Source organism: Vulpes vulpes, chromosome 12 (assembly GCF_048418805.1).
Source record: "Vulpes vulpes isolate BD-2025 chromosome 12, VulVul3, whole genome shotgun sequence".
Classification (NCBI taxonomy): Eukaryota; Metazoa; Chordata; class Mammalia; order Carnivora; family Canidae; genus Vulpes; species Vulpes vulpes.
Window position 1 is genome coordinate 120132064 of NC_132791.1, and position 27921 is coordinate 120159984.

The 27921-nt window shown below is 39.1% G+C and overlaps 2 protein-coding genes across 2 annotated transcripts; one reads left to right on the plus strand and one right to left on the minus strand.

Moving 5' to 3' along the window:
- Positions 1-15064: 15064 nt before the first annotated feature.
- RBM7 (RNA binding motif protein 7) lies at positions 15065-24963 on the minus strand. The gene is made up of 5 exons (XM_072729757.1): positions 24701-24963; positions 23367-23529; positions 22474-22561; positions 19395-19485; positions 15065-16554 (listed from the first exon to the last, which is right to left on the minus strand). Exons 1-5 carry the CDS (start codon positions 24794-24796, stop codon positions 16201-16203), a joined length of 792 nt encoding a protein of 263 aa, XP_072585858.1. The 5' UTR covers positions 24797-24963; the 3' UTR covers positions 15065-16200.
- Positions 24964-24984: 21 nt separating this feature from the next.
- Positions 24985-27210, plus strand: C12H11orf71 (chromosome 12 C11orf71 homolog). The gene has a single exon (XM_025999200.2). The coding sequence runs from the start codon at positions 25154-25156 to the stop codon at positions 25502-25504; it is 351 nt and encodes a 116-aa protein (XP_025854985.1). The 5' UTR covers positions 24985-25153; the 3' UTR covers positions 25505-27210.
- Positions 27211-27921: the final 711 nt, after the last annotated feature.

The window sequence follows — 27921 nt, forward strand, 5'->3', positions numbered from 1 at the left end:
CTCTAGGTGTCTTGATTACAAACTTGAATCGATTAGTAATTAACATTGCAACCGAATTTAGACAACTCTATAATTCTGAATAGTCCAGTGTAATACTCCTGGAAATTATGACATCAGGCTAGAGCAGTCTAATTACTGGACAAAAGAATATGTATATGTACATGAATATTCAGTGTAGGCAATGTATAATATATAAAAAAAAAAGCTTTGGAGACAAACTAGCTGAATTTCTTTTTTTTTTTTTAATTTTTTTATTTATTTATGATAGTCACAGAGAGAGAGAGGCAGAGACACAGGCAGAGGGAGAAGCAGGCTCCATGCACCGGGAGCCCGATGTGGGACTGGATCCCGGGTCTCCAGGATCGCGCCCTGGGCCAAAGGCAGGCGCCAAACCGCCGCGCCACCCAGGGATCTGAAACTAGCTGAATTTCAAACTGTACCTCAACTCATTACTACCAATATTTCCTTAAACAAGGTGACTCTAATACCTGGCATGGGGCAGGTGCTTAATAAATAGCGTAAATCATCATTAGTATATAACAGACCCACCCCACTCACCATTTCTTGATCATTTCTGATCATCTAGCCAGAATCTGAGAAAACAGACTGTGGCAAAGACTGATCATTAACTATCAAATACATCTCTTTCTTCAGGCATGACATATTTCTGAGTTTTAGCAAAACACTTGCCATCCTTGTGGCTGGGTTTAGTCATGTGACTAAGTTCTAGCCAATGATATGATTGGGTTTCCAAAAGGTTTCTTGAAAGGAATTGACTTAACTGGAAGTGTTCTTTGCCCTTCCTGTTACCTGGAATTTTAGCACAGTGGCTGAAGCCTTAGCATCTATCATGCACCATGATACAATCTTGAACATAGAACTAGTGGTGTGGATGCTAAAGCAGGAAGATAGGAGCAATTTTGGTCACTTTAGGCATAGTGACTTAGGGGAGCTTCCATACTAGCTAGAAACTTGGTTTGGGTGAAAGAAAAATCTCTATTTTGTGAAGCTACTATCTTTGAGCCTCTGTTTTTGATAACCTAACTCAATTCCTAACCCCTACAGAACTTGCTTTGGAGATTACCTATATTTAAGTGGTGAGTGAAGAAAGGAAATCAGAGACAGATTAACTGTTGGTCAAGATGGTAAGAATAGGAAACGTTTTAACAAAATGCAGCATTACAGAAAATAAAGGAAGAAAAAATGTGAATGAAGTCATCAGTCTCAAACTCAGGAAGAGTTTGGAAAGATGTCATTGTTTTTGGTCATTAGAACACAAAATTCTGGGTGGCCCCAGTGGCTCAGCAGTTTAGCCCCACCTTTGGCCCAGGATAGGATCCTGGAGACCTAGGATGGAGTCCCACGTCGGACTCCCTGCATGGAGCCTGCTTCTCCCTCTGCCTGTGTCTCTGCCTCTGTCTCTCATACATAAATAAATAAAATCTAAAAAAAAAAAAAAAAAAGAACACAAAATTCTGGGTGACTCGGTCAGTTGAGTGTCTGACTCTTGCTTTCAGCTCAGGCCATAATCTCAGGGTTGTGAGATTGAGCCCTGCATGGATCGTGGAGTCTGCTTGTCCCTTTCCCTCTTCCTCTGCTCTTCCCCTCTCTATTCGTCCTGCCTCCCCTCACCCTGCCTCCATTTTTGTGTGCACATACTCTCTCAAATAATAAATGAATATCATCTTTAAAAAAAAAACACACACACAAAAAAATATATAAATAAAAAAATAAAAAAAAATAAAAAAAAAAAACACACAAAATTCTGCTGTAGCTTGAGAAACAAATCAGAGAATTACAAGTTGACAAAGTGAGTAATAAAGGTTCTTTAAAAAAAAAGATTTTATTTATTTATTCATCAGATACATAGGAAGAAGGAGAAGCAGGCTCCCTCTGGGGAGTGGGATTGAGGACTCAATCCCAGGACCCGGGATCATGACCTGAGCCAAAGGCAGATACTCAACCATTGAGCCACCCAGGTGTCCCATAAAGGTTCTTTCTTGATGCCTTGGAGAGAATGGAAGAGCAAGTCAGTTTATTAAGTTCATTAAGAACCACATTGCCACTGATTAAAAAAAAAAAAAACCCTTGAGAAATAAAGGAAAGAGATAAAAACCAATGAAATTGAGAAAAGATACCTGATTCTAGGAGAAATAAAGGGAAAGAGATAAAAAACAATGAAATTGAGAAAAGATACCTGGTTCTAGGAGAATAAACCACAGAAGCACAGCTGCTGGGACAAGCTTTAGAATGATCACTTTCACAAATGAAATCTTCTCCTTTGAATGAACATTGTTTTTTAAAATAATTATATTGTCCTGACAAAATTTTTCAAACATAAGTGCTGACAGCAGTAATTCTATTTCTACATGGTAAATTAAGTGCCATCTTCAAACACTTGCATTAAATTTTAAATGAGCATAACAGCACTCAGAATGTAATTTTGAAAGGGGAGAAATCTTGCAACACCAACAACAAAACTTCATGCAGAAAAGTAATTGTTGGGAAAATGGCATAATTAGCTTTCCATATTTTTTGAATTTTCCTTGACAGCAAATAAACTAAGAGTGAACTAATACACCAGAAGTATGTTCATGAAATTAGACTCTCTTCAGAGCTTATCATTCACCTTTGTATTTTAGTCATCTCAGGCCACAACCAAAATTTTAATGACCTATTTCTGTTTCATCTAATTTCACATATCTCATTTTATTTCACAGACTTATTACTGATACAGCTAAATGTAAGCATTGCTTTAAAGGCAAACCCTACTAATTCCTTAGTATAACTATTTCATTCTTGGAATTTATTGTATCTCTTTCGCTTCCTGTGAAAAGCAGCAAGAAATATGTACTTCACTTTAGAGAAAACTTTGATGACTCATCCCAACTATTCAAAAAGGAAGACACCCTCCAATTCCTATCTTCTCATTCTGCACTGACCTCAAAGTAGTCTTTGATTTCCATTTTGAGAGGAAAAGGTATGGATTTTAAAAATTACAGTTGGAGGGACACCTGGGTGGCTCAGTGGTTGAGCGTCTGCCTTCGGCTCAGGTCGTGATCCCGGGGTCCTGGGATGGAGTCCTGCATCGGGCTCCCTGCATGGAGCCTGCTTCTCCCTCCGCCTGTGTCTCTGCCTTTCCCTCTGTGTCTCTCATGAATAAATAAATAAAATCTTTTTAAACAAATGAAAATAAAAATTACAGACATAAAAAAACTAATAAATTATTTTTACTTTTTTCCCCCCATCTGTACAGTGGTTTCCAAAGCAAAACACTTCATCTTGAGATGACCAGAGGACCAGGGATGGGGGTAAAATGAGGTACTAGGAGTCAGAAAGACCTATATTCAAATTCTGACACTACTTACCTATATGACCTTGGGATAGTAATGAAAACTGTCTAAGCATCTTGTTCTTCATTCATAAACAAATAGTAACAACTACTTCCTACAACTACTCCTTTCATTATGATACATGAAATAAGCCAGACATAAAAGGTCAAATAATGCATGATTTCACCTGTATATCTAGAAAAGGCAATTTCATAGAGGCAGAAAGTCTGTGGGCTGAAATGTTGGGGGTGGGAAGGGCAGTAGAACGGGAAGTTACTACTTAGCAGGTACAGAGTGTGTTTGCGGTGACAAAGTTTTGGAAATACAGAGTGATGGTTACACAATGTGAATGTACTAAATGCCACTGACCCATACAATTTAAAATGGTTAAAATACCAAATTTTATATATTTTACCACAATAAGAAATTTTTAATAGAATTATTTCTTTATGAATAGGAATTAATTTTTTTAATTTAAACTTACAGATCAGCCAAATTTGGAGGGAGGCCCAACTTAAAATAGATACTAGAGGATCTCAAATCTGTGACTTGATGTGCTTATACTCCAGCAATGAGTCATTTCACATTCAAACCTGAATGCCTGTTATTAGTTTCCGGGATTCATACAATCATAGTCAAAATCATAATTGAATTTTTCTTCCAACCTGAAAAATTATGTTTTCTTGATTATATTTTGAATTCTGAAAAAATAGTTAAATAAAGGCACTGGTTTCATAGTGTTGGGAGAAATAGACTAGCAAAGAAACTGGTTCGATCAGAACTTCACACAATACTTAAAATAAATTTTAAATGGGTTAAACACTTAAATAGAAAAACAAGGCCATAAAAAATCCTGAAAAATATGACTATTTACATTTTTACATCTGCTCAAAATGACAAAAGAAACCACACAAGATAGCTTTCACTCCCATGCCTACTCATGTGCACACGCACACACACACACTTACTTTTTTTTTTTTTTAATTTTTATTTATTTATGATAGTCACAGAGAGAGAGAGAGAGGCAGAGACACAGGCAGAGGGAGAAGCAGGCTCCATGTACCGGGAGCCCGACGTGGGATTCGATCCTGGGTCTCCAGGATCGCGCCCTGGGCCAAAGGCAGGCGCCGAACCGCTGCGCCACCCAGGGATCCCCACACTTACTTTTTATTTCAGTACTTTAAAAAATATCAGAAGCAAAATTAACTATTGCCTTTTCCCTTTATCTGCAAGAGACATGTTCTAAGACCCCCAGTGGATACCAGATAGTACCTAACTCTATATATACTATTTTTTTCTTATACATACACACCTATGATAAATTAGCACAGTAAGAGATTAACAATAGAATAATAAATAAATAAAATAAAAAATACTAGATCATAACAATATACTGTAATAAAAGTTATGTGCATGTGGTCTCTCTCTCTTGCTCTCAAAATATTTTATTGTAACTATACTCACCCTTCTTGTGATGCAAAATGGTAAGATGTCTAGTGCTGAATGAAGGGAATGGGATGACATAGGCTTTGTGACATTAGACTTAAGCTACTACTGACAGATGACCAGACAGGATAATCTGCTCTCTGAACAAAGATGACAGTGGACAACTGAAACCAGAGAAAACAAAACCACAATGGGGGAGGACTCCTGTAACTGGTGAAAATTATTATTTATAAGAAATATTTCAAACAAAGCTCTAATATGCCCAAATACAAAGAGCTTTTACAGATTGATCAGAAGAATCAAAACCCTAGTAGAAAAATGGTCAAAGGATATGAACAATTCATGAAGAAATGGAATTGGCTGATAGAAGGTAGTCAAAATACCCCATTAGTGATAAAAGTGATTTAAAATTAATAATAAAAAAATTAATAATCAGTACTTTGATGGAAATACCAATAGACTGGTTTAAAATAAAACTAGAGAGGCTAAGTTGACACAGAAAAATTCACATAGGAAAATAAGCATGCAAGAATTAGCCAGCAAGAGATGTCTATGTGACTCAGTAGTTCAGTCTCTGCCTTTGGCTCAGGTCATGATCCCAGAGTCCTGGGATGGAGTCCCACATCCAGCTACCAGTAGGGAACCTGCTTCTCCCTCTTCCTATGTCTCTGCCTCTCTTTCTGTATCTCTCATGGATAAATAAATAAAATTTTTTAAAAAAAGAATTACCCAGCAAAATTTTGAAAAAGAAGACTGGTAGGTGGGTGTAGAAGAAACTAGTCCTGCAATAATTAGGTTCTAGGGCAGGTATAGCCAGACATTTATAGATTATATTAAGCCCAGATACAGATAATCCAAAGGGGAACTTAGAATATAGTAATGACACCATTTCATATGAGTGATGAAAGATGGATTGATAATAAATTTTTGTTAGCAACTAGGCACCTATCTCAAGAAAAAAATAAATTGGCTCTTGACTTCAAAATTTACACCAAAAGAAAATCTAAAAGGATTAAGCATTTAAGTGGGTAAAACTAGAAATAAAGTTGCTAGAAAGAAAACAACGGTTGTTTTAGTTGTGCTGTGTGCAGAATCTAGGTCCTAGAAGAGCAGTATGGCAGATTTAATTTTTTAAAAGATGGTCACAACCGTAGCTCCTGTCCTACATTCTTCTCTTACAATATGATCTTGAAACTCCTCTCACTGGAGCACCTGGTGGCTCAGTTGGTTAAGCATCTGACTTCTGCACAGATCATGATCTCGAGGTCCTGGGATGGAGCCCCACTTTGGGCTTCCTGCTGAACAAGAAGCCTACTTCTTCCTTTCCCTCTGCCCCTCCCCACCATTTGTGCTCTCTCTCACTAGCTCTCTCTCTTAAATAAATAGAATCTTTTAAAAAAAAGAAAGAAAGAAAAAGAAAAACCTCCTCTCATTGATCATTGGATTCTGTGTCCCCTCTTCATGAACTAGGGTAGACCACTGTAACTTTTTTGACCAGCAGAATACAGTAAAAGTGACTTATCAGGCTAGATATTATATTTTTTTCTCATTTGAGAAATGTAAATAATTTTTTTAGTGATTCATCATCTTATATAACACCCAGGGCTCATTACACGTCCCCTCCTTAATTCCCATCACTCAGTTACCCCATTTCACCACCCCTCTCCCCTCCAGTAACCCTGTTTGTTTCCTGTGATTAAGAGTCTCTTATGGTTTATCTCCCTCTCTGATTTTGTCTTATTTTCCCCTCCTTTCCCCTATGATCTTCTGTTTTGTTTCTTAAATTCCACATACAAGTGAGATCATGTAATAATTGTCTTTCTCTGATTGACTTATTTTGCTTAGCATAATGCCCTCTAGTTCCATATGTGTCATTGCACAAAATAAAAAAGAAAAAGAAAAGAACAGGAAATCTCAAACTAGATTATAAAATGCTTTGTATTCCCACCTTGCTTTCTTGGGATCCCCAGTCTTGGAACACATTCACCATGCTGAAAGGAAGCCCCAGCAGGCCCACTTGGAAAAGACCCAAACCACCCAGTTCACAACTCTGGCTGAGCTCTCAGCCGAGCTCAGCCAATAGCCAGCACCAACTTGACAGTCATATGAGCAATCCAACTTGAAAATGGATCATCCAGCCTCAAATTGAGTCACCCCAGTGATGCGAAGCAGAGAAGAGCCATCCCTGCTGAGCCCCAGCCAAATGACTGCTTTTTTAACACTGTTTTTTATTTTTTAAGATTTTATTTATTTATTCATGAGATACAGCGAGAGAGAGAGAGAGAGAGGCAGAGACACAGGCAGGGAAAGAAGCAGGCTCCATGCAGGAAGCCCGATGTGTAACTCAATCCCAGATCTCCAGGATCCAGTCCCGGGCTGAAGGCGACGTTAAACCGCTGAGCCACCGGGGCTGCCCTAACACTAAGTTTTGGGGTTATTTAGGGTCAGGGTTAGGAGAGGGAGAGAGAGAATCTTAAGCAGGCTCCATGCTCAGTATGGAGCCTGACGCAGGGCTTGATTTCACCACCCTGAGATCATGATTTGAGATGAACTCAAGAGTCTGTTGTTGAACCAACTGAGTCACACAGGCACCCTAGAAGATAAAATGTTTTAATATTAACAGCAATCTGAAACTAAAATCCAAGTGATTGTGATAAAGCATTGAAGGTGGTCTGTATGCTTGTTGTGGGTGAGAAGTGGCAAAGAAAGTGAGGACATGGGGTGCCTGGGTGGCTCAGATGGTTAAGGATTGCCTTCAGCTCAGGTCATGTTCTCACGGTCCTGGGATTGAGGACTCCTCAGCAGGGAGTCTGCTTCTCCCTCTCACTCTGCCCCTACCCCTAGCTCATGCACATTCTCTCTCTCTCTTTCTCTCTCAAGTGAATAAAATATATAGTTATATTTATTTTTATATATATTTATATAAAGACAGTGAAGGCATGCTAAAGGTATCTTCTTGATGGGGTGCAAGGGTATCAGACATAATCCTGTTGTGGTGGTTTTGCACTATGTCAACTTAACTATGGTTCCCAGAATTCCCTCCCCTGTCTAGTTCCATTTAGAGTTGGTGTTCTGTAGTAAAGATTTTGACTGACCTTTGTTCCTGCTCCCTTGGAGAGGAGGTCTCTAACTCCTTGGAATTTCCCAAGTGGGAAGAGTATCTCTAATACTAGTTTCAGGATTGGGGCTGGCCATGCTGGAAAGATCAGCATGGGATTAGAGTTGAGGCTTTGAGCCACTTGATACCAGTCCAAACTCCTGAGAGAGTTCAATCACATGGCCAGGGTTCAATCAATCATACCTCTGTAGTGAAACCCCAGTAAAAACTCTGGACACAAAGCTCAGATAAGCTTCCTGATTGGTAACACACATTGATGTGCCAGGAGGGTGATGCATCCTGACTCTATGGCAAGAGGACACAGAAACCCTGCATCTGCAGACCCTTCCAGACCTCACCCTATGTGTCTCCTCTGTTGTCTCATTTGATTTGTATCCTTTTGCTATAATAAAACAGTAATCATAAACATAGCTTTTAGCTGAGTTCTGTGAGTCATTCCAGTGAATTATCAAACCCAAGGGATTAGTGGGAATTCCTGAATTTGTAGCCACTTGGTCAGAAGTGTGGGTGGCCCAGGAATCCCTGAGCATGCAGCTGGTGTTTCAAGCGAGGGCTTAACTTGTGAAGTTTGGCCTAACTCTGGGTGGTGTTAGAATTGTAATGCAGTTTTGACCACAAGAGAAATTCACTTGAGATCTGGATATCATAAGGAAAACAGCAGTCATGTATTTTACACTCCAGAAGATTAGCACAGAGTGCCAGGCACTGTAGTACCTCACACACATTATTGCTGATCTCTTGGCTTGCCGTGTTGGCATAGGCGGAACCCAGCATGTGGCTCCTCCAGGTCCCGCCACCGCATGTCCTCCAACTTCTCGGAGTCTTGGGCCAAACAAAAGAGCAGCTCTGTAGCCCAGAGCACCAGCGGCACCTGCAGGCATTGTCCGAGTCATTGAAGGCAGAAGTAATGAGAGACAGATGTAAGCTCTGTGTTGGTTTTCTAGCAGTTTCCAGTTTGTCCCTGCTCCAGTTCTTGTTCAGCTTTTCTTCCCAGCTGTGGATCTGGCTAACTTAATGACTTCAGACTCAACACCAGATGCAGGGCAACAGATTTTTCCAACTGCAATCACAATTGCATCAGGCGAAATCCCTACAAGTCCCTTATACTTTACACTGAGTTTACCTTGACTGCTATAACTGTCTCTGTCTGATAAAAACTATAAGCTTTAAAAGCTTTAAGATGATGGATGAGAATTTAAAGGAATACACTGCAGGAATAGAAAAAAAAAATGACACTATGGTTTTCAATCCTGACCGCATACCAGACTCCTTTAAAAAAATATTGAAGGTGGCTCCATTGCACAATGGATAGCACATTTGACTTCTAAAAAAATATTGATACCACTCTTCTCCCCTGAGATTCTGGGGTAAAGTTTAGGCATTAAAGCATTTTTTGAAAGGTGATACCAGTATGTATCTAGGGTTATTAAATGCTGTCCTAGAAGGGAGAAAAAAAAAAAGAAAAGATGATCAATCCTATAAACCTACATATGCAAGGACGTAAAGTAGGAATAAATTAAAATACACCTTACTATAAGAGGTATTCCTAAATTCAAGTGACATAGAGGTATTAAAATTAACAAATAGACAAAGACAAAGCAGACCAATATTAACAAAAATAAAGGTGTGAAATATCAATATAAAACAGGATAGAATCTAGTTAATAGTATGAACACGGGTCAAGGATATTTACCTTAATAACATTACAGTGCACAGTGAAGGAATGTCATACCTCTTTTTGCATCTAGTATAGCTCTAGGATATACACCAACTTCAGGATGTATTTATTACTCAGAGAAAATGATAAATTAAAATCATTTCTTTCAGAACTAAGAGATCAAGAAAAACATATAGGACATAAAACATATAATTAACAGAACTTATCTACCAAGTTAGCACATTAAACTCCTTGAATTCCACATAACTGATTTATTGGATTAACTGATAATCTCTATTCTTTCAGTAATAAATGTCTTTGTCCTGGACACACTTCAGGCTACGTGCTGGTCAACCCACTCTTGCTCTTACTAGTTAAGTGGTTCTAAACCTGCTTATGTTAGTTCTCATTAATGCATATTCTTAGCCTACATATTATATAAACAAATAATCTGAATGTGAAATATGAATATGAATTTTAAAAATAATAATTTCTAGAAAACTAGTTGAATACATTGTAAAGATTCAGTAAGGATAAATCACTATAAGGATTTGCTGTCGGATTAAGTATGAGCAAGACAACTACAAAAAAAAAGGATATGAATTCCAGAAAATGTGAATATTTCAAAAGTTTCTCTGCATTTGCATTCCACCATAAAGAAACCCCAAATGGAAATTATAAGCAACGCAGTCTGGCAGTGATTTATACGAGAAAGGCCACTAAACTCCTATTAGTGTAGCTAGATTAAGGAAAAGGCCTTGGCCCTACATCAAAAGACTGGCAAATGAATGGATATTTATGTGTATTAAACTAAAATGCATACATTTTCTTTTTTTTTTTAAATGACTCCTCATTCTGACATTTTGATTTACAAATCTTGTCAGGTAAGAGATAATTTTGTAAAAGAATTTTGAAACAGAGAAAATGAATGTTTTTCAAACATGCATGGAACCATCATAAAAATTAGGAAAAGAAACCTTTCGACAAACACCTTGCAGGCATCACACTGTACAGGATGGAACTCCTAGACAGAAAGGCCAGCCAGGGAGAATGGGTGCGGCCCCAGAAGCTCCTTGGCAACCTCCGGGGAGGTGTGTCTGGGCCACAGGTCAACCAGTCAGCTCCCTGCCAGGAAACCTAGAAAAAGCTTGTGATCATCTAGTGATCTGGTTTGTATCTCTACAAGTTTAGATTACATTGGCCACATTCTCTGTCCACAGGCTATAAAATTAAAAGTCACAATAGAAGGGGCGCGGGGGAGTCATTTAGAATTTTTAAAAAGGATCTAAATAACCCAGAGAGAAAAAACAAATGTAAAAATACAGACCATTTAAAAGGAAGAATGGCGAGGACATTACATGTCAAAACCCAGGAATTACCTTCCATCTCCAGTCAAGATGAAGTAACAAGGACTGGATTTACCCTCCTGCCCGAAACAACCAATACATAGAAAAAACACCAAACAAGACCATGGACACCAGCTAGAAAGGACAGTGATCCTGAGAAGCAGGAGACAAATGAGGTGAGCTTGCTGCTCAGGGCGGCGGGGGGGGGGGGGGGGGCGGTAGTGGAGGGGGGATCTTCCTGCAGTGTGGTTGGCGGCAGGGGGGCAGAGCCTAGCAAACTCCATGGGATGGGGAGCTTAGAGAAAGAGGGGACACCAAGGCAGTTAGAATGTCCAGTACACAGGACTGAAGAGGATTAAGCTGCCCAGGAGAAAACTCTCAGAGATCTGCAAGTTTCCTCCAGTATTCTTGAGAGTAACAGGCAGCATATAGGTTTGAAGAAACTATCAAAGGCTGAGGAAAGAATTGTCTCAAAGAATCAGAGGAGCTGCTACTAGCACTCACATAGGACCAGGATCAGTATCTGTTCCCACTAGTCAGACTGGAAGTCTCGTAATTCGTGAGGCACCTGTTACAGCATTCAAGCCTTCTGCCTCAGTAATGGGGTGAGTTAATCCTAAATAGTTCTCAAATTCTGCCTCATAAACTTTATATCATATCCTGGATACAACGGTTTACACCTATGTGTGTTCCAGAACAAAGCTCAAGAATATTTATAGAAATGCAAACTATCGGGCAGCCCTGGTGGCTCAGCGGTTTAACGCCGCCTTCTGTTTCATCTGCCTGTGTGTCTCTGCCTCTCTCTCTGTGTCTCTCATGAATAAATAAATAGAATCTTAAAAAAAAAAATGCAAACTATCAAGCATCCAATATGAATAAGATTCATATTGCCTAGCATTCAATCAAAATGACAAGGTATGCAAAGAAGCAGGAAAGTATATCCAATAATGAGAGTGAATCAACAGAAACCAACTGAGAACTGACAAAAATATTAGAATTAGCACACAAGGACATTAAAAATTACTATAATTTTAGTCTATTTGTTGAAAATTTTAAGTAAATATGGGGAAGATACAAAAAATCCAAGTCATGTGTTAATTAAGGTGTGTGTAGGGGGGAGCACCCTCTCACAAGTATATCAAATCATGTTGTATACTTTAAATAGCTTATAATTTTGTCAACTCTACCTCAATAGAGCTGAAGAAAAAAGAGTAAAAGAAGAAAATGTTTGATGTAAATCAAACTTCTAGAGAGAAAAATAATGTCTAAGACGAAGATTATATTGGAATTAATTGCTGACTAGACATTGCAGAAAAAGAAAAGTGGGCTTGAAGACTTCATAATACAACTATCCAAAATGAAACACAGAGAGAAAAAATAATTTAAAAAATGAACAGAACACCAGTGAGCGATAGGATAAAAAAACATCAGGGGTCTCATATAAGTGTAGTTGGAGTTTCCAAAGAGAAAAGTTAGGACAAAGTGTTTTGAGGGTTTTTTTTTTTTTAATAATGGCCAAAATTTTTCCAATTTTGATAAACATTATAAACCCACAGATCCACAAAGCACAATGAACTTCAAGCAAAAGGAACATGAAGAAAACTGTGCTAAGGTACATTATCATCCAACTGCTAAAAACCAGCTAGAGAAAAATGACACATTAGGCACCTGACAGCATATTTCTTATAGGAAAAAATGCAAGCAGGACGACAGTGGAGCCACATTTTTTAAATATTGAAAATAAAAACCACCACCACCACCACCACCACCTGTCAAGTTAGAATTCTATACCCAACAAAAAGATATTTCAAAAACAAATGTGAAAGATACTTTCAGACAAAAAGCAGAAAGTATTCATCATCAGCAAGCCTGCACTTGTACAAGATATCCAAAAAAACTTCAAGTAGAATACCAGATGGATAAATGGATCTACATAGAGGAACAAAGAGCTCCAGAAATGGTTAACTAGTGGAATAATATATGATTTTTATTTAAATCTCTTTAATAGAGAATGTTTAAAAAAACAATGCAATGGAGCTTTTACATATATGAATGTAAACTGTGTAATAGCACAGCCTCAAGCAAGTCTGGCCAGAATGTGGGAGGGAAGGTAAAATATATCAGGAACTAAAACTTGACTATAGCTGGAGGTAGTTTCTCAAAAATTACAAGAAATATCATGTACAACTGTCTATTGATTAATTTGGAAAGATAAAGAAAATAGTTGCATTTTTAAAGGTATAAATTACTCAAATTGATTGCCGAGAAAGTAGAAAACATGAATAGTTTCCCTTATGGCTAATAAGAGAAAATAGAGGAAAAAATCAATTACCTCTAAGACTTAGTTTTTTAAGTTCAACAAGTCCTAAATTAACAGATATTTCCTGTATTATTCAATTTTCTTTCCAGGGCATAGAAAAAGAAAAAAAAAAAAAAAAAAGGTAAGCTGATTACTAACTCCTATAAGACTAGCAGAATTGTAATTCCCAAACCAAATAAGATAATATTTTTTTAAAAAGAATTTTATTTTATTTATGATAGTCACAGAGAGAGAGAGGCAGAGACACAGGCAGAGGGAGGAGAAGCAGGCTCCATGCACCGGGAGCCCGACATGGGATTCGATCCCGGGTCTCCAGGATCGCGCCCTGGGCCAAAGGAAGGCGCCAAACCGCTGCGCCACCCAGGGATCCCAATAAGATAATATTTTAAGGAAAACCTCATGAATATCCAAATCTTAACATTTTTGAAGAATTTAATTCTAGACTGTTATTAAAGGCACAATAATACAAAGTTTTTATAACAGAATGCAATGATGGTTCAGGGTTAGGAAACGGCCAAAAAAAAAAAAAAAAATGTTGAGGCCTCCTTTTTTTATTCAATTATTTGACAAATGTTCCTTCACTTATCCATCAAAAATTTACCAAGTATTACTGTAGTGCCAGGCACTGGATACTGGGAATTCAGTGGTAAGATATGGCTTCTGCCTTCATGGAGCTACCTGGAGATACAGGTAAGAAAATTGTAATGCACTAGAAGGCTATGGTAAGAGAAATATAGGGTAGTATTGTAATGCATAAATTGGCACATTTGAATGCTGTTGGAATAATAAATCCTGTTGAGAATGATTGCTCCTTCTAGGATGATGGCAGTTAGCATGAGGAAATATGAACCTACACAGTATGACAGCAAAGTGTCAAAAATGTTGATTTATGCAGTCTTAATATCTTAACATGTACAAAAGGGTCAAATAAAGGTAAGTTTGGAAAATACTAGGTTGAGCATAAAGATTTCATTACTGCAGTAGTTGTCAGGTTTATAGTCTTGCTAAGAGAAAGCCACCCCATGTCAGGTAGTACACATTTACTGAACACTTAGAGAACGCTTATTCTGCAGAACACCTTGTGAGAGTGAGTGGTGGTTCATGGAACACACAGGGAGAAGCTGTGCTCCACAAAAGCACCTCTTTCTTTCTACTGCAGCTCCCAAACCTAGGTGAATTATCTCACCAGCTATATTCAATTTGTTGAGGCTGTCTTGTTTGATCCCTTTACACAGTACATTTATTAGTTTGGTTACTTTCAACAGGGTGAGATTGAAGTGAAAAAGATTCATTGGAACCTCACAAGGGTGTGCCCCAAGTCATTAAAAAAACAAAAGATGATTCTGAACCAGGAATTCCTATGAATCAGTATGAAAAGATCCGACCCACATAAATTGCAATAGAGCAGAATTAATCTTTGTGAATCTCTAGAAAAGCCACCAAATAAATATAAAGTAAGATACCTGAGAACAAGCTCATTAGAAACAAATCCTTCTACTATTAAACTGCTAAAGCAAACAGAAACTTCTGATCCTAATGCTCTCCATGCTGAGTAAATGGCTCCATTTACCTAAAAAAATGCATGCATTTAAAAACAGGGAAGGCCTGAGAGTACATGAACTCCTAGAAACCAAAGACAGTAATTAGTTCATAATGCTCAGAACTATAATCCATGTCACTGAAAATCTGATTCTAAATATTAAGTTTGATATGTACAAAAGGAGTATTTCAGGATGCTCTAGGAAGGGACATTCTTGACAACTGACAATCCCTGAAAAGATGTGACTAATTTTATATACAATGTCTCTAAAGTTAGTGACGTCAAAAAAAATAAGGCACACTTCATTTTATGTTTTCAATATATTAAAAAGCAACAGAGTACAAATGCTGTAGTTAATTTTTCAAGGAATGATTTTTTTTATAAACAAGTTCTACAACAAAAGGAAAACTGCATCTTGATACACAAAAGTTCTGTTAAACAAGATTTTAAAATTTTTAAGTCAGAAAACGTTTAAGACTAAATTCTTTCAAATGCTCAAACCAAAAAACAACCTGTACAAGCTTCGTAATAAAATGTATCCTTGTACACATGTCCTGGGCACTTTGAAAATGTTAACATTTTTAAAATGTGAGTGATAGAGGCAGCACTTAACGGCTTCACGAACCTTTTTTTTCCCTCAAAAAAGCATACTTTCAGTAAAACATTTTACCATTTTTAATCCGACTACGAATTTACATTTGTGTTCTTCCTAAAAAGGGGGATTTATATTAACACTGTATTTTTAATGTAAAAAAATACATTTAGAAATATTTAACTTCCTGAGTGACTTTAGTTATACATCAAAATGATTTAATGAGCAAATTCTAAAATTTTAGAATGAGATAGCATATACAAATTTACAATTTTATGTTCACTTAGAGTAAAACTCAAAAGACCATGTCACAGAACTTACACTAAAAATTCTCTAAGTCCAGTATGATTTTATCCCCAAACTTTACCAATAAGCTTTCTAAGTAAACTGTATCACTGAAATTACATTTTCTTATTAACAAAATACTGATAGTCATTTCAGACTACCAAACTCGAATGTTTTCTATTATACACACCAAAATTTGATTCACTAACAAGAAACTTCTTGCAATACAAAAAGATAACAGATAATTAAAATATTTGCTTTATAATACAACTAATATAATACATCCCCTCCTCAAGTGTTTAAAATGATTAGGAATTGTGGCACTTTCTTTTGCATAAAACCCTTTCCTCTTCATAAAACCCTGAGGTGAAAGGTTATTAATGTAATAAAATTGGAACCACAACTCTTATTTCTGTATTAGACTAGCTATAGGTTTTAAAAATTTGATAAAGAAAAGTGGCAACTTGTAAAGCTGCTCTGTACAGTTTAACAAAACATTTCCAGGCCAAATGAGCCAAAGGGCCTAGAATGACCCTATAACAACATTGTCCTTTTAATACTTGTTTAGTGTCGAGATGAACGCCATTTTCCATCTCGGTTACTGTCTCTTCTGTTATCATAGTCATGGCTCCAGCCTTCAGGATTTCTATCTTCATAGAAGTAGTCATCTCTGCTTCCTCTGTAATGATGGTCAGACCCATGATCACTGTAACGCTGTTCTCGGCTATAATGTCTATCTGGTATATAGGGATGAGAATTCTGTCTGCCTTTACGCTGTGATGATGGTGTATCTTGGCGCCACTGGGAGCTTGAAGACTGGTTGAAACTGTGACTATGTGATGGGGAAAATCCTGATGGATCCAGGTGTGGAGAACCAAATTTCCCACCATAGGACATCTGTCTCAAAACACTGTTCATCTAAATGAAGGGAAAAAGAAGGAAATGTTAACTGCAAATATTTCTAGGAATCAAAGTCAATATATACTTAGTCACAGTGAACCAAACAGATAATGATGGAAAAGCAAAACTACTCTTGCCTATCTGGGTTGGCAACCTACTCTTAGGTTGAATAGAACTTGAAGTAGAAAAATACAATGGCTTTGTTCATTACAATGTATACCTATAAGATATTTGTACATAACTACTACTCCTTGCCCTCAAGAATATAACTTAGAGTCGAAGTGATCACATAAATGATTACAATGTAAATCATTGTCTGATGACACATAAAGAGCCAGGAGCTCAGTATCACTAGGAAAGGCTTCATGAAGGTAGCATGTTATCTAAGTATTAAAAGTTTGGATAGACTATTTTGAGGAAGAATTATAACCAAGGAAGGGAAATCGCACAAATATAATAAGGAAATAGAATGCGTTCATAGAATAGCAAGAATTCTAATTACAGATCTCATAAGCAGTGGATAATGGACAGATAGGCTGGAAAGCTTTATTGGCATCAGATGATGGGAGCACCTCATAACTAGGCTAGAGAATTCAGACTTCACCTTGCAAATGATGGAAAGTCAAATTACCAGGAATATAAGCGAAATAGGGTTGTAATATTCATTTTGAAATCGTGTGTGAGATGGGCTAGCAAGGAGAAAACAGAGACACGTACGAACTGACTAGACCAGTGGTCCCCAAATTCTGCTCATGGATAGGTATTAGCCAGTGACAATTTTTTTAAATAGCCTATAGAAAAATATGTTATATGTATGTAAAACTGACATCCCTTTATATTGCTCTCTCAATTTTACTTTATTTCACTCTCACATCTTTATTTTGCAGACCTTCAAAAGACTGAGGAGTCACAAGGCAAGACTGATTTGAGCAAAAAAAAAAAAAAGAAGAAATGAATTCAAGAAAAAAAGGAAAGTGACAAAATAAAAAAAGTGAGAGACTGGAGATAGACATGGAACAGTAAAACACACCAAAAATTTTAAGCCTAGTTGCACAGTCTCATATTACAGAAAAAATGGAAATCGAGAGAAAACTGGTCAAAGACTCCAATATATTCAAGTACCATTATAACCATTAAAGAGAGTGTATGGTAAGAAGCCCTTCAACATAGGCTGCAAGAATATCAGAGAATAAATTTCCAATCTTTAAAGCACACACAATAGCTGAAGAAAAATACAAATGTGAAATGCAGTTCTTTTATTTATCTTCAATCTGTTAAATATGCATTTCACCCCAGTGAAAACCAAAATGAGTTATCAACCTACAAAGATCATGCTAGTTTAACTAAGACTTAGGACATTACTTAAGAAGTATGTGAACATTTTTTAAAACATTTCTTTATTTGAGAGAGAGTGCATGCATGTGCAAGTGGAAGGACAGAGAGAGAGGGGGAATCTGAAGCAGACTCCCCACTGAGCACAGAGCCCAACATAGGGCTCAGTCTCACAACTGCAAGATCATGACCTGAGCCAAAACCAAGAGTCAGATGCTTAACCAACTGAGCCACCCATCTGAACATTCTAGGTTTGGGGGGTTTTTGGTTTTTGGTTTTTTTTTTAGCAACTCAAGTGGAAGACAGCTGAGTTCTGATAAACATTTTTGGGCAGTCTCTATAGATATTATTTAAATTATAAGTGACCTTTAGACTCAACAAATATGTCCCAAGCAGTATATTTGAGTTTATTTAAAGTGGAAAATAAATGAGTGACAAATTTTATTTTCTAGCTGTAAGAAAGACGTAAGTTCATTGCATGATGCTTTAATTGGCTGGTAAAAATTTAGACTGGGTGTTCCAAGAACTAACGTTTCGGTAAGGGTTTAACATATCAAAAAGTGACTATTTTTGAGAAGCTGATATTATAATCCACCAAGTACATAAATTACTGGTAAAAGCAATTATGAACTTCTGCTTTTGTCTTTGTAAGACAAGGACTTCTCGCGACAAATTATAAAACTTCATAAACTGAGCTGTATTTGCAAGTGTACACTGTATGCTACTGGGCTGCATAGTTAGCATATATAGCTTTGTGGGTTTTTTGAAATGAGATATTTTATTCAATTACCTAATTATGACTTTCTGGGTTTTCTATTTTTTTTTTTTTTTATTGTGCTGCTCTTTCTCATTATATTTTCTGTGTAGCAGTTCAAAGCATGGTTTCAAATTTTGGCAGGCTGCACTTGTAATCTCAGTCCCACCACTTATTTTATGACCTTCCAAATCCTCAATTTTCGTATTGCTATATATTATAATAGTGCATATATCCCTGTTACCCTTAAGAATAAATAATGTAACATATATAACACTCTGAGGTGATATTGCCTGACATATACCATATATTCAAAACATTGTAACTATTTTTTTTTTGTAAGAGTTTCATCTCTGTGTGTGTGTATGTGTGAGCGCTACTTAAAGGCTTAGTCTAGACATTTGGTTAACCCTAGTTCTAGTACAAGGAGATGCTAATCAATGTCTACTTTGTTTTAAATTCAACAATTTGGGAATTTACTCCTCATGAAGCATTTTAGGTAATACTTTACAAATTATTCTATATATGGAAGATTGCACCGGTATTTTTCATGGTTACTCAGAGGATAGTGTGTACGTTTAAAAACAGCACAATACATTTGCTCATTTTTTTCTTTAATAAAGGAATTATTACTTTATTTTTAAAAAGAGAGAGAAAAGAAAAGAAAGAAAAAAGAAAAGAAAAGAAAAGAAAAGAAAAGAAAAGAAAAGAAAAGAAAAGAAAAGAAAGAAAAGAAAAGAAAAGAAAGAAAAGAAAAAAAAAATCAACCTACCACTGCTTGTCTCTGAAAATTTTCTGGAGAAGAGAAAGATCTCTGAATTATCTGTGCTGATGGAGTCATATTATCCACAGTCCTATCATACCTATGAAAAATAAGAAAACCAACAAATAATCATTCATTTAACAAATATTTACTCCATACCAATCATGAGCAAGACAGTCTCAAAGGTAAGAATGAACAAAAAAGACAAAGTATCGCTCTCATGGATGAAGATTCAGATAGTAAAATAATTTTACCTTATAACAAATGATATAATGAATACTCCACTAAAAAGCAAGTAAGATGAGCGGGACAGGGGTTCTATTTTAGCTCTGGCTGTCTGGTCGGGGATTATCTTTCTACAAAGGATGCACATTTGAAGTGTAACAAGAGTAACAAGATTACCTGGAGGCAAAACATTTCAGCTGAGGGAAGAACTAGCACAGGGGTGAGCAAGCTATATAGCCTGTGGGCCAAATCCAGTTTTTGTAACATACTCTTGTGTCTGTTTCATCTGTGTGGTGTTACAATGACAGAGGAAAAAATATATATATGTCCTCCCAAGTCTGAAACATTACCCATCTGGCCCTTCATAGGAAAAAAAAACCTGTCAATCCAGGGCTAGTGCAGAGGCCTATGTTGAAAACTAAAATGAGAAGTAAGTCAATCGGAGAGAAGTCAATCAGAGAAGGACAAACAGTGTATGTTCTCATTCATTTGGGGAATATAAATAATAGTGAAAGGGAATATAAGGGAAGGGAGAAGAAATGTGTGGGAAATATCAGAAAGGGAGACAAAACATAAAGACTCCTAACTCTGGGAAACGAACTGGGGGTGATGGAAGGGTAGGAGGGCGGGGGGTGGGGGTGAATGGGTGACGGGCACTGAGGGGGACACTTGACGGGATGAGCACTGGGTGTTATTCTGTATGTTGGTAAATTGAACACCAATAAAAAATTAATTAAAAAAAAAAACTAAAATGAAAAGGATTTGATCGATTAGACATGACAGATGAGGGAAAAAGAAAAATAAAGGGCCAAATCTAGATTTTTAGCTTGAGCAATTATGTAGACATTTACTCTGAAAGGGAAGAGGAACAGGTCTGGGGGAGCAAGGAATTAAGAGTTCTGTAACACAAAAAGGATATTAATTTTTAAGGAATTCTAACGTATTCCTCAATTCCTACAAAGGTAGCTTGCTCTATAGAAAAATTCACCTTAACAAGTGTTTTAATTTCATTTTATTTTAAAATACTTATAATCAAAATCACTAATTGATTGGTCTCAAGATTTGTATCTTCCCATTTTGGGTTTTCTTAAATCAGATTAGACATCTATATGTTAAAGGGGCAAAAACTATAAATTTTCCTTCTAAGAAAACAATGATGCACATTCTAGCCTTATATTAAAAAAGAAAAATTATTTTCTTGTATATACTTTTCCAAAGAAATTCCCAGAGAGGTAAACTCTTTTTTCCTCCAGCTGAGGTACCTTTAAAGCGTCTACAAAAGTGGTTTGACATGCTTCAAGTCCCAAATGCAATGAGAAGTATTCAAATACAATTTCAGTTGGCAACAAAGGTTAGTAAGGTGGTACTCTTTTTACACTATTCTTTTTTGCAATTTTATTTTCCAGTTATCTTTTCATATTGAAGCCAGTTCACTTCAGTTCCTGGCACCACCCTAATCCAAACCAACAACCTCACCCCTGAAACTTCCTTGTGTCTTGCTACTAATACCAATACTTTGCTACCAATAACTTCCTAACTGGTCTATTTTCAGCCTTGTCCTCTCCAATTCATTCTCCCACAGCAACCAAACAATTTGATAAAATACAAACCTGGTGCTGCTAGTATCCTACTGAAAACATTTCAAATGTCTTTCTACTATTTTTAGGAGGAAATTCCCAGATCCTAAATATAGCCTGTAAGAAAGACCTTTCTACTTTATCAACATCATCTACTACTCTCCGTTTTTTTTCCTTCATTATGACCTAGACACACTGGCCTTTTAGTTCCTCATTCATTTATATCATCCCTCCTTGTTAAACCTTTCTCCAAGCACATTTTATGCTTTCTTTAGAGAACTTATTAAACAGGTAGTCACAAAGTATATACACGTCTTCCTGTAGACGGTTAAGCTTCGCTAGGCAGCCTATTACAGTGGCTGAGGCTCAGTCACAATGCCTGGGTTTCAATCCCAACCCACTGCTCATGAGCAGTTCAAACATGGGCAAGTTAATGTCCAATCCTCACTTTCTTCGCATACAAGATGGAACTAACAATAACCCCTACACCTCCTAAGACTGATGTGAGAAATAAGAGCATAAATGTAAAGGACCTGGTGAAGAACCTAACGTGTGACAGATTATTTGTTGACTCTTTCTTGAATAAGCCCATTATGACTGGTAAGAAGCTCTACGAAGAAACCAGGAAAAAAAAAATATCTCTCATAAAATACCAGCCTTCCCAAAGCAAATAAAACTATTTAATATAAACATGGTACTTTTTCTAACCCTTAGTAGCTGGAAGAGACCATGGAGAGTGTTTAACTCAGCTTTTCCTTACAAATGGAAGGACAGGATCAGAGAAATGAGACTTCAAGATTACACAATCAGAGAGGCAGACCTAGAATCCAACACTATAAACTTAGTCCACTAGTCTGTTTACCTACAGATATTTTTTTTTTTTTTTTTTACCTACAGATATTTTTAAACTGCAAATAACAACCAGTTAGTGGTCAAAACTAATTCGAGTTAAAAAAAATAAAATAGAATATAGAGTACTGAAAGTAGAGAGCTTAAAGAATGTTCTGGGAAATTGTGTTTCAGTTACATACTAAAATATGAGGCTGCAGGCATAAGTCTTCACAAATGAACATAATTACAGATACATACATATCTACCTTAGGAGTACTATACATGTCTATAGTCCCCTTAAAATAGATACCTAATTAGAATCCAAAATACAAATAATATAAAAAAATAAAGAAGCAGAAGCTTTAAAAAAGAAACAGATCACTGAGTATGTTTTGAGACTACTTAAAAAATAAAAATTCCAATAAATGATTTTAATAACAGGTGCAAAATATTACCTGCTGGGAGATGTAGAGGTAGGGCTTGAGTTTCCAAGATGATGCTGGGGATACAACAAATTGACATCCTGTGAGGCATGGCTACTTCCTAAAATGAAGTAATTTGAGAAATTATTCTTTTTTTAAACTTATCTGAGAGAGAGAGAGAGAGAGAGAGAGAATGAGCAGAAAGAAGGGCAGAGGGAAAAGCACTCCCTGCTGAGCAGGAAGCTTGATGCAGAACTTGATCCCAGAACCTTGAGATCATGACCTGAGCTGAAGGCATACGCTGAACTAAATGAGCCACCCGGGCGTTCCAAGAAATTTTCCTTGATAGAAAACTTAAGTTGAAATTTTATCCCTCCTATCCCAAATCTTGCCAAAGAGGTAGAAAGAAGCTACAAGAGAAAACATCAAATTTCAGTAAACCGCTTTACTGTTCCAGAGTAAAACTGTAAATGTTTGATACCAGATATACGTAAAACAGAGAGTTCCAAATAAGCACTATCCAAACAGATAAATATCCAACCTGGCCATAATATTATGATCCCCACACTAAATTTTAACTGCATACGTGGAAAGTTTCATCTTCACATAATCTAGAATCTAAATTTGTAAATGTAAATCACAAAGCAACCAGGAAAAGTATTTTTAGAAAACAATCCTTGCTGCCTTCAGAGCATGAACTCAAACCCGTCTTTCCAACCACAAAGTTTATGTTCTTTTCCGTAACCTCAACTCAATTTTACAATGATGACTTTAAAAATCTATAGTCAATGTGACCTACTTTCAGGGACATACAAAGCTTAGTATCCACAAATCTTAAGGTATTTTCATCCAACAAAACTGAATCATAAACTTAAGAACAAAGCTGCGAAAAACCCTTCTCCCCCCAAAAAACACTGAACAGTTACCTGATCTAAACTGAATTTTGATGGGCCTCCCAAAAAGTTTGATTCCATTAAGTAGGTTCATCGCATAAGGAACAGACACTTCGTGCTTGAAATTCACAAATGCAAACTGCTTTGGTTTACCATCCTTATCTTTTGGGATTTTCACTTTTACTACAGGCCCAGCCTACAGACAAAAAAAAAAAAAAAAGAGAGAGAGAGAGAAAAGAAAAGAAAAAGTGTTTGGAAATTAAGTAAGGCAATTTCAAAAAAAATATTCACATTTTAGGACGTTTAGATACAGGAAATGTCTAAATGGAACCAGGAAAAATCTAAAAAGGAGACACCCAAGGGAATTCCACCTGTTAAAGATCCTACAAATATGACTGGCCGCTTGATTAATTTATCTGGAGAAGGAAGCCCTTAAGGAACTGGAAACAGCCCCTCAGTTTACATTTCACAGCGCTTTATGACTTTTTAGCAAGGCGACCAACACCCATCATTTTCCCACTCCGGAGCACGTGTATCCAGGGGTAGAAAAACTGGTTTTCTTAGGCTAAAAAGAAAAAAATTCACTTTTGCATCGATTCACCGAATATTACCAGCTGTCAGAGTAGAGACCTGGTGGAAACCAGATACTCTGAATTTTTAATTCTTTTTAAGGCTGATTTTAGTGCAGAGACACAAGCCTGCTTTACAGAATACTTAGAGTCTATCTTAAATTTAAAGTTAAAAAAAAAAAAACAAAAAACTTAAATGGAAAACAGATACTGACTAAGCATGTAGAAATACCATCTCTCAATCAGATACACCGAAGAGAAAGTGCCCGCAGGGGAAGGAAGATGAGCCCAGAAGGAACAGGGGGAGCGCACAGCCAGGAGCCCACCCGCATCACGCGCGCAAGACCCTCGAACCTTCACCTCCGGAATGCCTCCGGGGGGGGGTGCCTGCATGGGGGGTGTGCCTGCACCCTGGGGGAGGTGCCTGCATGGGGGGTGTGCCTGCACCCTGGGGGAGGTGCCTGCATGGGGGGGGTGCCTGCACCCTGGGGGAGGTGCTTGCATGGAGGGGGTGTCTGCATCCCGGGGGGGAGGCCTGCACCCCTGGGGGGCGCCTGCATCCCGGGGGGGCCTCCACCGCCACCACCCCCCGAGCGAACTGACCGGGGTTCTGCCCTGAAAGCGGCCCCAGCGAGCGCCTCAGTTTCCCGGCGCCCCCTCCGCCGAGTCGGCCCTCCCGGCGGGCGCCCGGACCCGCAGCCCCGCCTCCCCCAGGAAGGCGGGCAAGGCCGTCGGGCCGGGCCGGGCCGTCCGGGGACTCCCAAAGCGGAAGGAAAAAGCGTGCGGTCGTCCGCTCACCTGGTGGAAAAGCTCGAAGAGGAGCTCCTCGGTCACCTTCGTCTCCAGGTTGCCCACAAAGAGCGTGCGGTCCGCCTCCGCCGCCGCCGCCCCCATGTCAGCGTCGCCCCCTCCCGCACGAGGCCGAAGGGTCGCCGCCGGCGCACTCACTGCGCACTCTCGGAAACCCCACGTCCTCGCCCTCCCGGGCGTCGCCGACGTAAGCGTCAATCCCGCTCGCCCCAGGCCGGCGTCGACGCGCGCCGACGTGCTGCGCAGGCGCAGGCGCAGGCGCATGCGCAGGCGCGCGAGGAGAGCGCCGGCGAGAGGCGGCTCCTCGCACGGCCGCGGCTCCGGTTATGGCTGCGTTGGTGGGCGGTGGCGGCGTCCGAGACGGGCTGGACTGAAGCGGGCAGCCGCGAGGGAGCCGCCGTGACCGAGGGACGTAACAAACCCTGCGGGCAGCGTTTGAAGATGGCCGTGAACTTCGTGTCCCTGTCGGCCGGCGACCAAAGGAGCAGGGTGGCCTCCCGCGCGCCCCCGGGCGACCTCAGCCCGTCGGCCGCGGCGCTGGCGCTGGTCTCCGGAGACGGCTTCCTCGTCGCCGCGCCCGAGGCGAGGCTCCCGGGGCCCGTTCCTCGGCAGGCGGGGCGGCCGAGCGTGCGCCCCGAGCGCCCGACGCGCCCTATAAAGGGTCGGGACCCTGACGGGCGGGCCCGCAGCCGCCGGACCCGAGGCGCGCCGTACCCGATCCCGGCCGTGAAACCGGACCTGCTGCGGACCTTGCTGCGGCGCCGCCTGCTCGCGGCCCGCCTCGCGGCCTGATGCGACCCCCCGCCCCCTGGCCCGCGCAAACAAGGCCTCCCGCACCCTCTCCCAGGCCTCGGCAGTCGTCTTTTCAGAGGGATGCGTTTGCGTCCCAACGGGGAAACACGCAGGGGCCCTGTTACCAACGGCTTGGCGCAGAGGAAGCCCTTACTCCCTGCCCCGTGCCGCGGGTTGAGGCGGCCTGGGTGATGAGATCAGGAAGGAGGGAGAAGAGATTTTTCTCCTGCTTAGTCACAAAGCTGAGCCGCCCTCCCCAGAGGCCAGCAGGCGTTTGTTTGCTTGTTTGTTCACCCTTGGTGCACCGCCTCCGACCGCGGGGCGCTTCCCCGCGTCCCACACCTCTATCCCCCGCCCTGGCCGACGCTCCTGCTTTGAGACTTGTAATTGGAGCTTCCTGAACTGCCCACTTCTACCCCAGACCGTTCTCACTAGGTTCACTTTTATTGGTGAAAAGGAAATGCTTCCTTTTACTCCCCTGGCTTATCCTTCCATGTGGCCTAAGGCTTATGCCATCATCTTGCCTTTAAGGCTTGTCCACCGCCCTCCCATTTTTTTCTTCAGTAATATTTTATACGACCCCAATCGCAATCATACCGGAAGTCAAAAGCAAACCTAAACCTTGCTGCTGCTTTATTAATTTTTATTTTTTTTAAGATTTTTACTTATTTATTCACAAGAAACACAGAGAGGCAGAGACACAGGCAGAGGGAGAAGCAGGCTCCATGCAAGGAGCCTGATGTGGGACTCGATCCTGGATCCCGGGATCACGCCCTGGACCAAGGGCAGATGCTCAACCGCTGAGCCACCCAGGCGTCCCAACCTTGCTGCTGCTTCACATTATCAAAGCAATTTAACTTTTTTTTTTTTTTCCAAAGCCTCCAAATGAATTTTACATTTCTATTTGTCATTTCATTATTAGCATTCAATCCCAGTTTCCTTAGTCTGCTGTCCCAAAATACAATGGTGGATACTTTAGCTTCACAGTCTCCTGTTAGGAAGCTGTTCATCTGCTCACTTTGGCATCTTCCTCAGACGTTCTTGTTTATCTTTACTCATTCAGCCATTGAGCAATATTTGAAGATCTTCCCAACGGTGAGCACCCTGGATAAATTACAGTTAAGGACTGTAGGTAGGCAGGCTAATCAGTAGGTGATCACCACAGACTGTTAATTAGGGGCAGTGATGATAAATACTGGTTGCGAAGGCTTTCCACAATACTGTGCTATCCTAGTTCTTCTCTTACCTCACTCATCCCCCCCCCCCTTATTTTATGATATTTTTATTCTCTTAACTATATGTTTCCTAAGGTTAAAAGGGTGGTATTGGGAGAAAGTGGATTTTTTAAGTGCCAGCTCTATGTAAGCAGGTAGACTAGCTTTTTCCCAGGGGACTCTTATCTATAATTATGATCAGATAAAGCAGAATCACCACATACCATGCAGTATTGGATTTTTAGAACCACTTCTGAAGAAGAATGTTGGTAAATCAGAGCGCATCCATAAGAGAGTGATTGATATGGTGAGAAATCTGGAAACCAGGTCATAGGAAAAATGGTTGAAAGGATAATAGCTATGTTGTATTGAATGCTATGTGTAAGGCAATGTGGTAAGAGCTTTTATTCACTATTCAGATACTTACTGAGAACTTACTCTGTGCCTGATATTACCTGTATTAGGCATTTAGAATAAAGTGAACAAGATCAATAATGTCTCTGCTTTGGTGGAGCTTATATATGTCATTTAATTCTCACTATGGCCCATTAGAGAGTATCATATTTCATTCTACTGCTCAGAAACCAAAGCACAAAAAAGATGAAGTAAACTCTTCAAGGTCATACAACTAGTAAATAACAGCCTTGCAGCCTTGCAACCCAGTTTCCTCATTTGAACCATGCAATACAAAAAGTAATTTGAGTAACTATTTTCTCAATTCTCCCAAGGACATCACATATCTAAAAGACTCAAGTGATGGATGCCTTGGACTGGGCATTACAAAAACCTGTAGTTGAGAAAGGAACCCCAAATCTCTATGTTATGAGTTTTAGAATGGGAAGAATAATAAAATTAAGGCTGAAGGTAAGAAGGGATTTCATAAAACTTAAAGATACCTAATAGTGAAAAATAACACCTCACAAGGTAAGATAAGTTCAGCCAAAAAACTCAGATACAGGCTGAATTCTATCAAATATGAAATAGATGTCCTCTCAGACCTTCTATTTAACCTATAATCCTGTACTTAAAAAAAATTAACTTGTGGAAACTTGCTCATTGGAAATGGAGAACAAGAAAATGAGGTGACTGTACTTACTGTACAAATCAGAACACTTGAGAGTGGGAGAGGGTGCCTCAATTATGCTGAGGTATAAACAGGCTGTTCCAGCGCACCTATCCCTAGGAGATGATGATACAGCATTA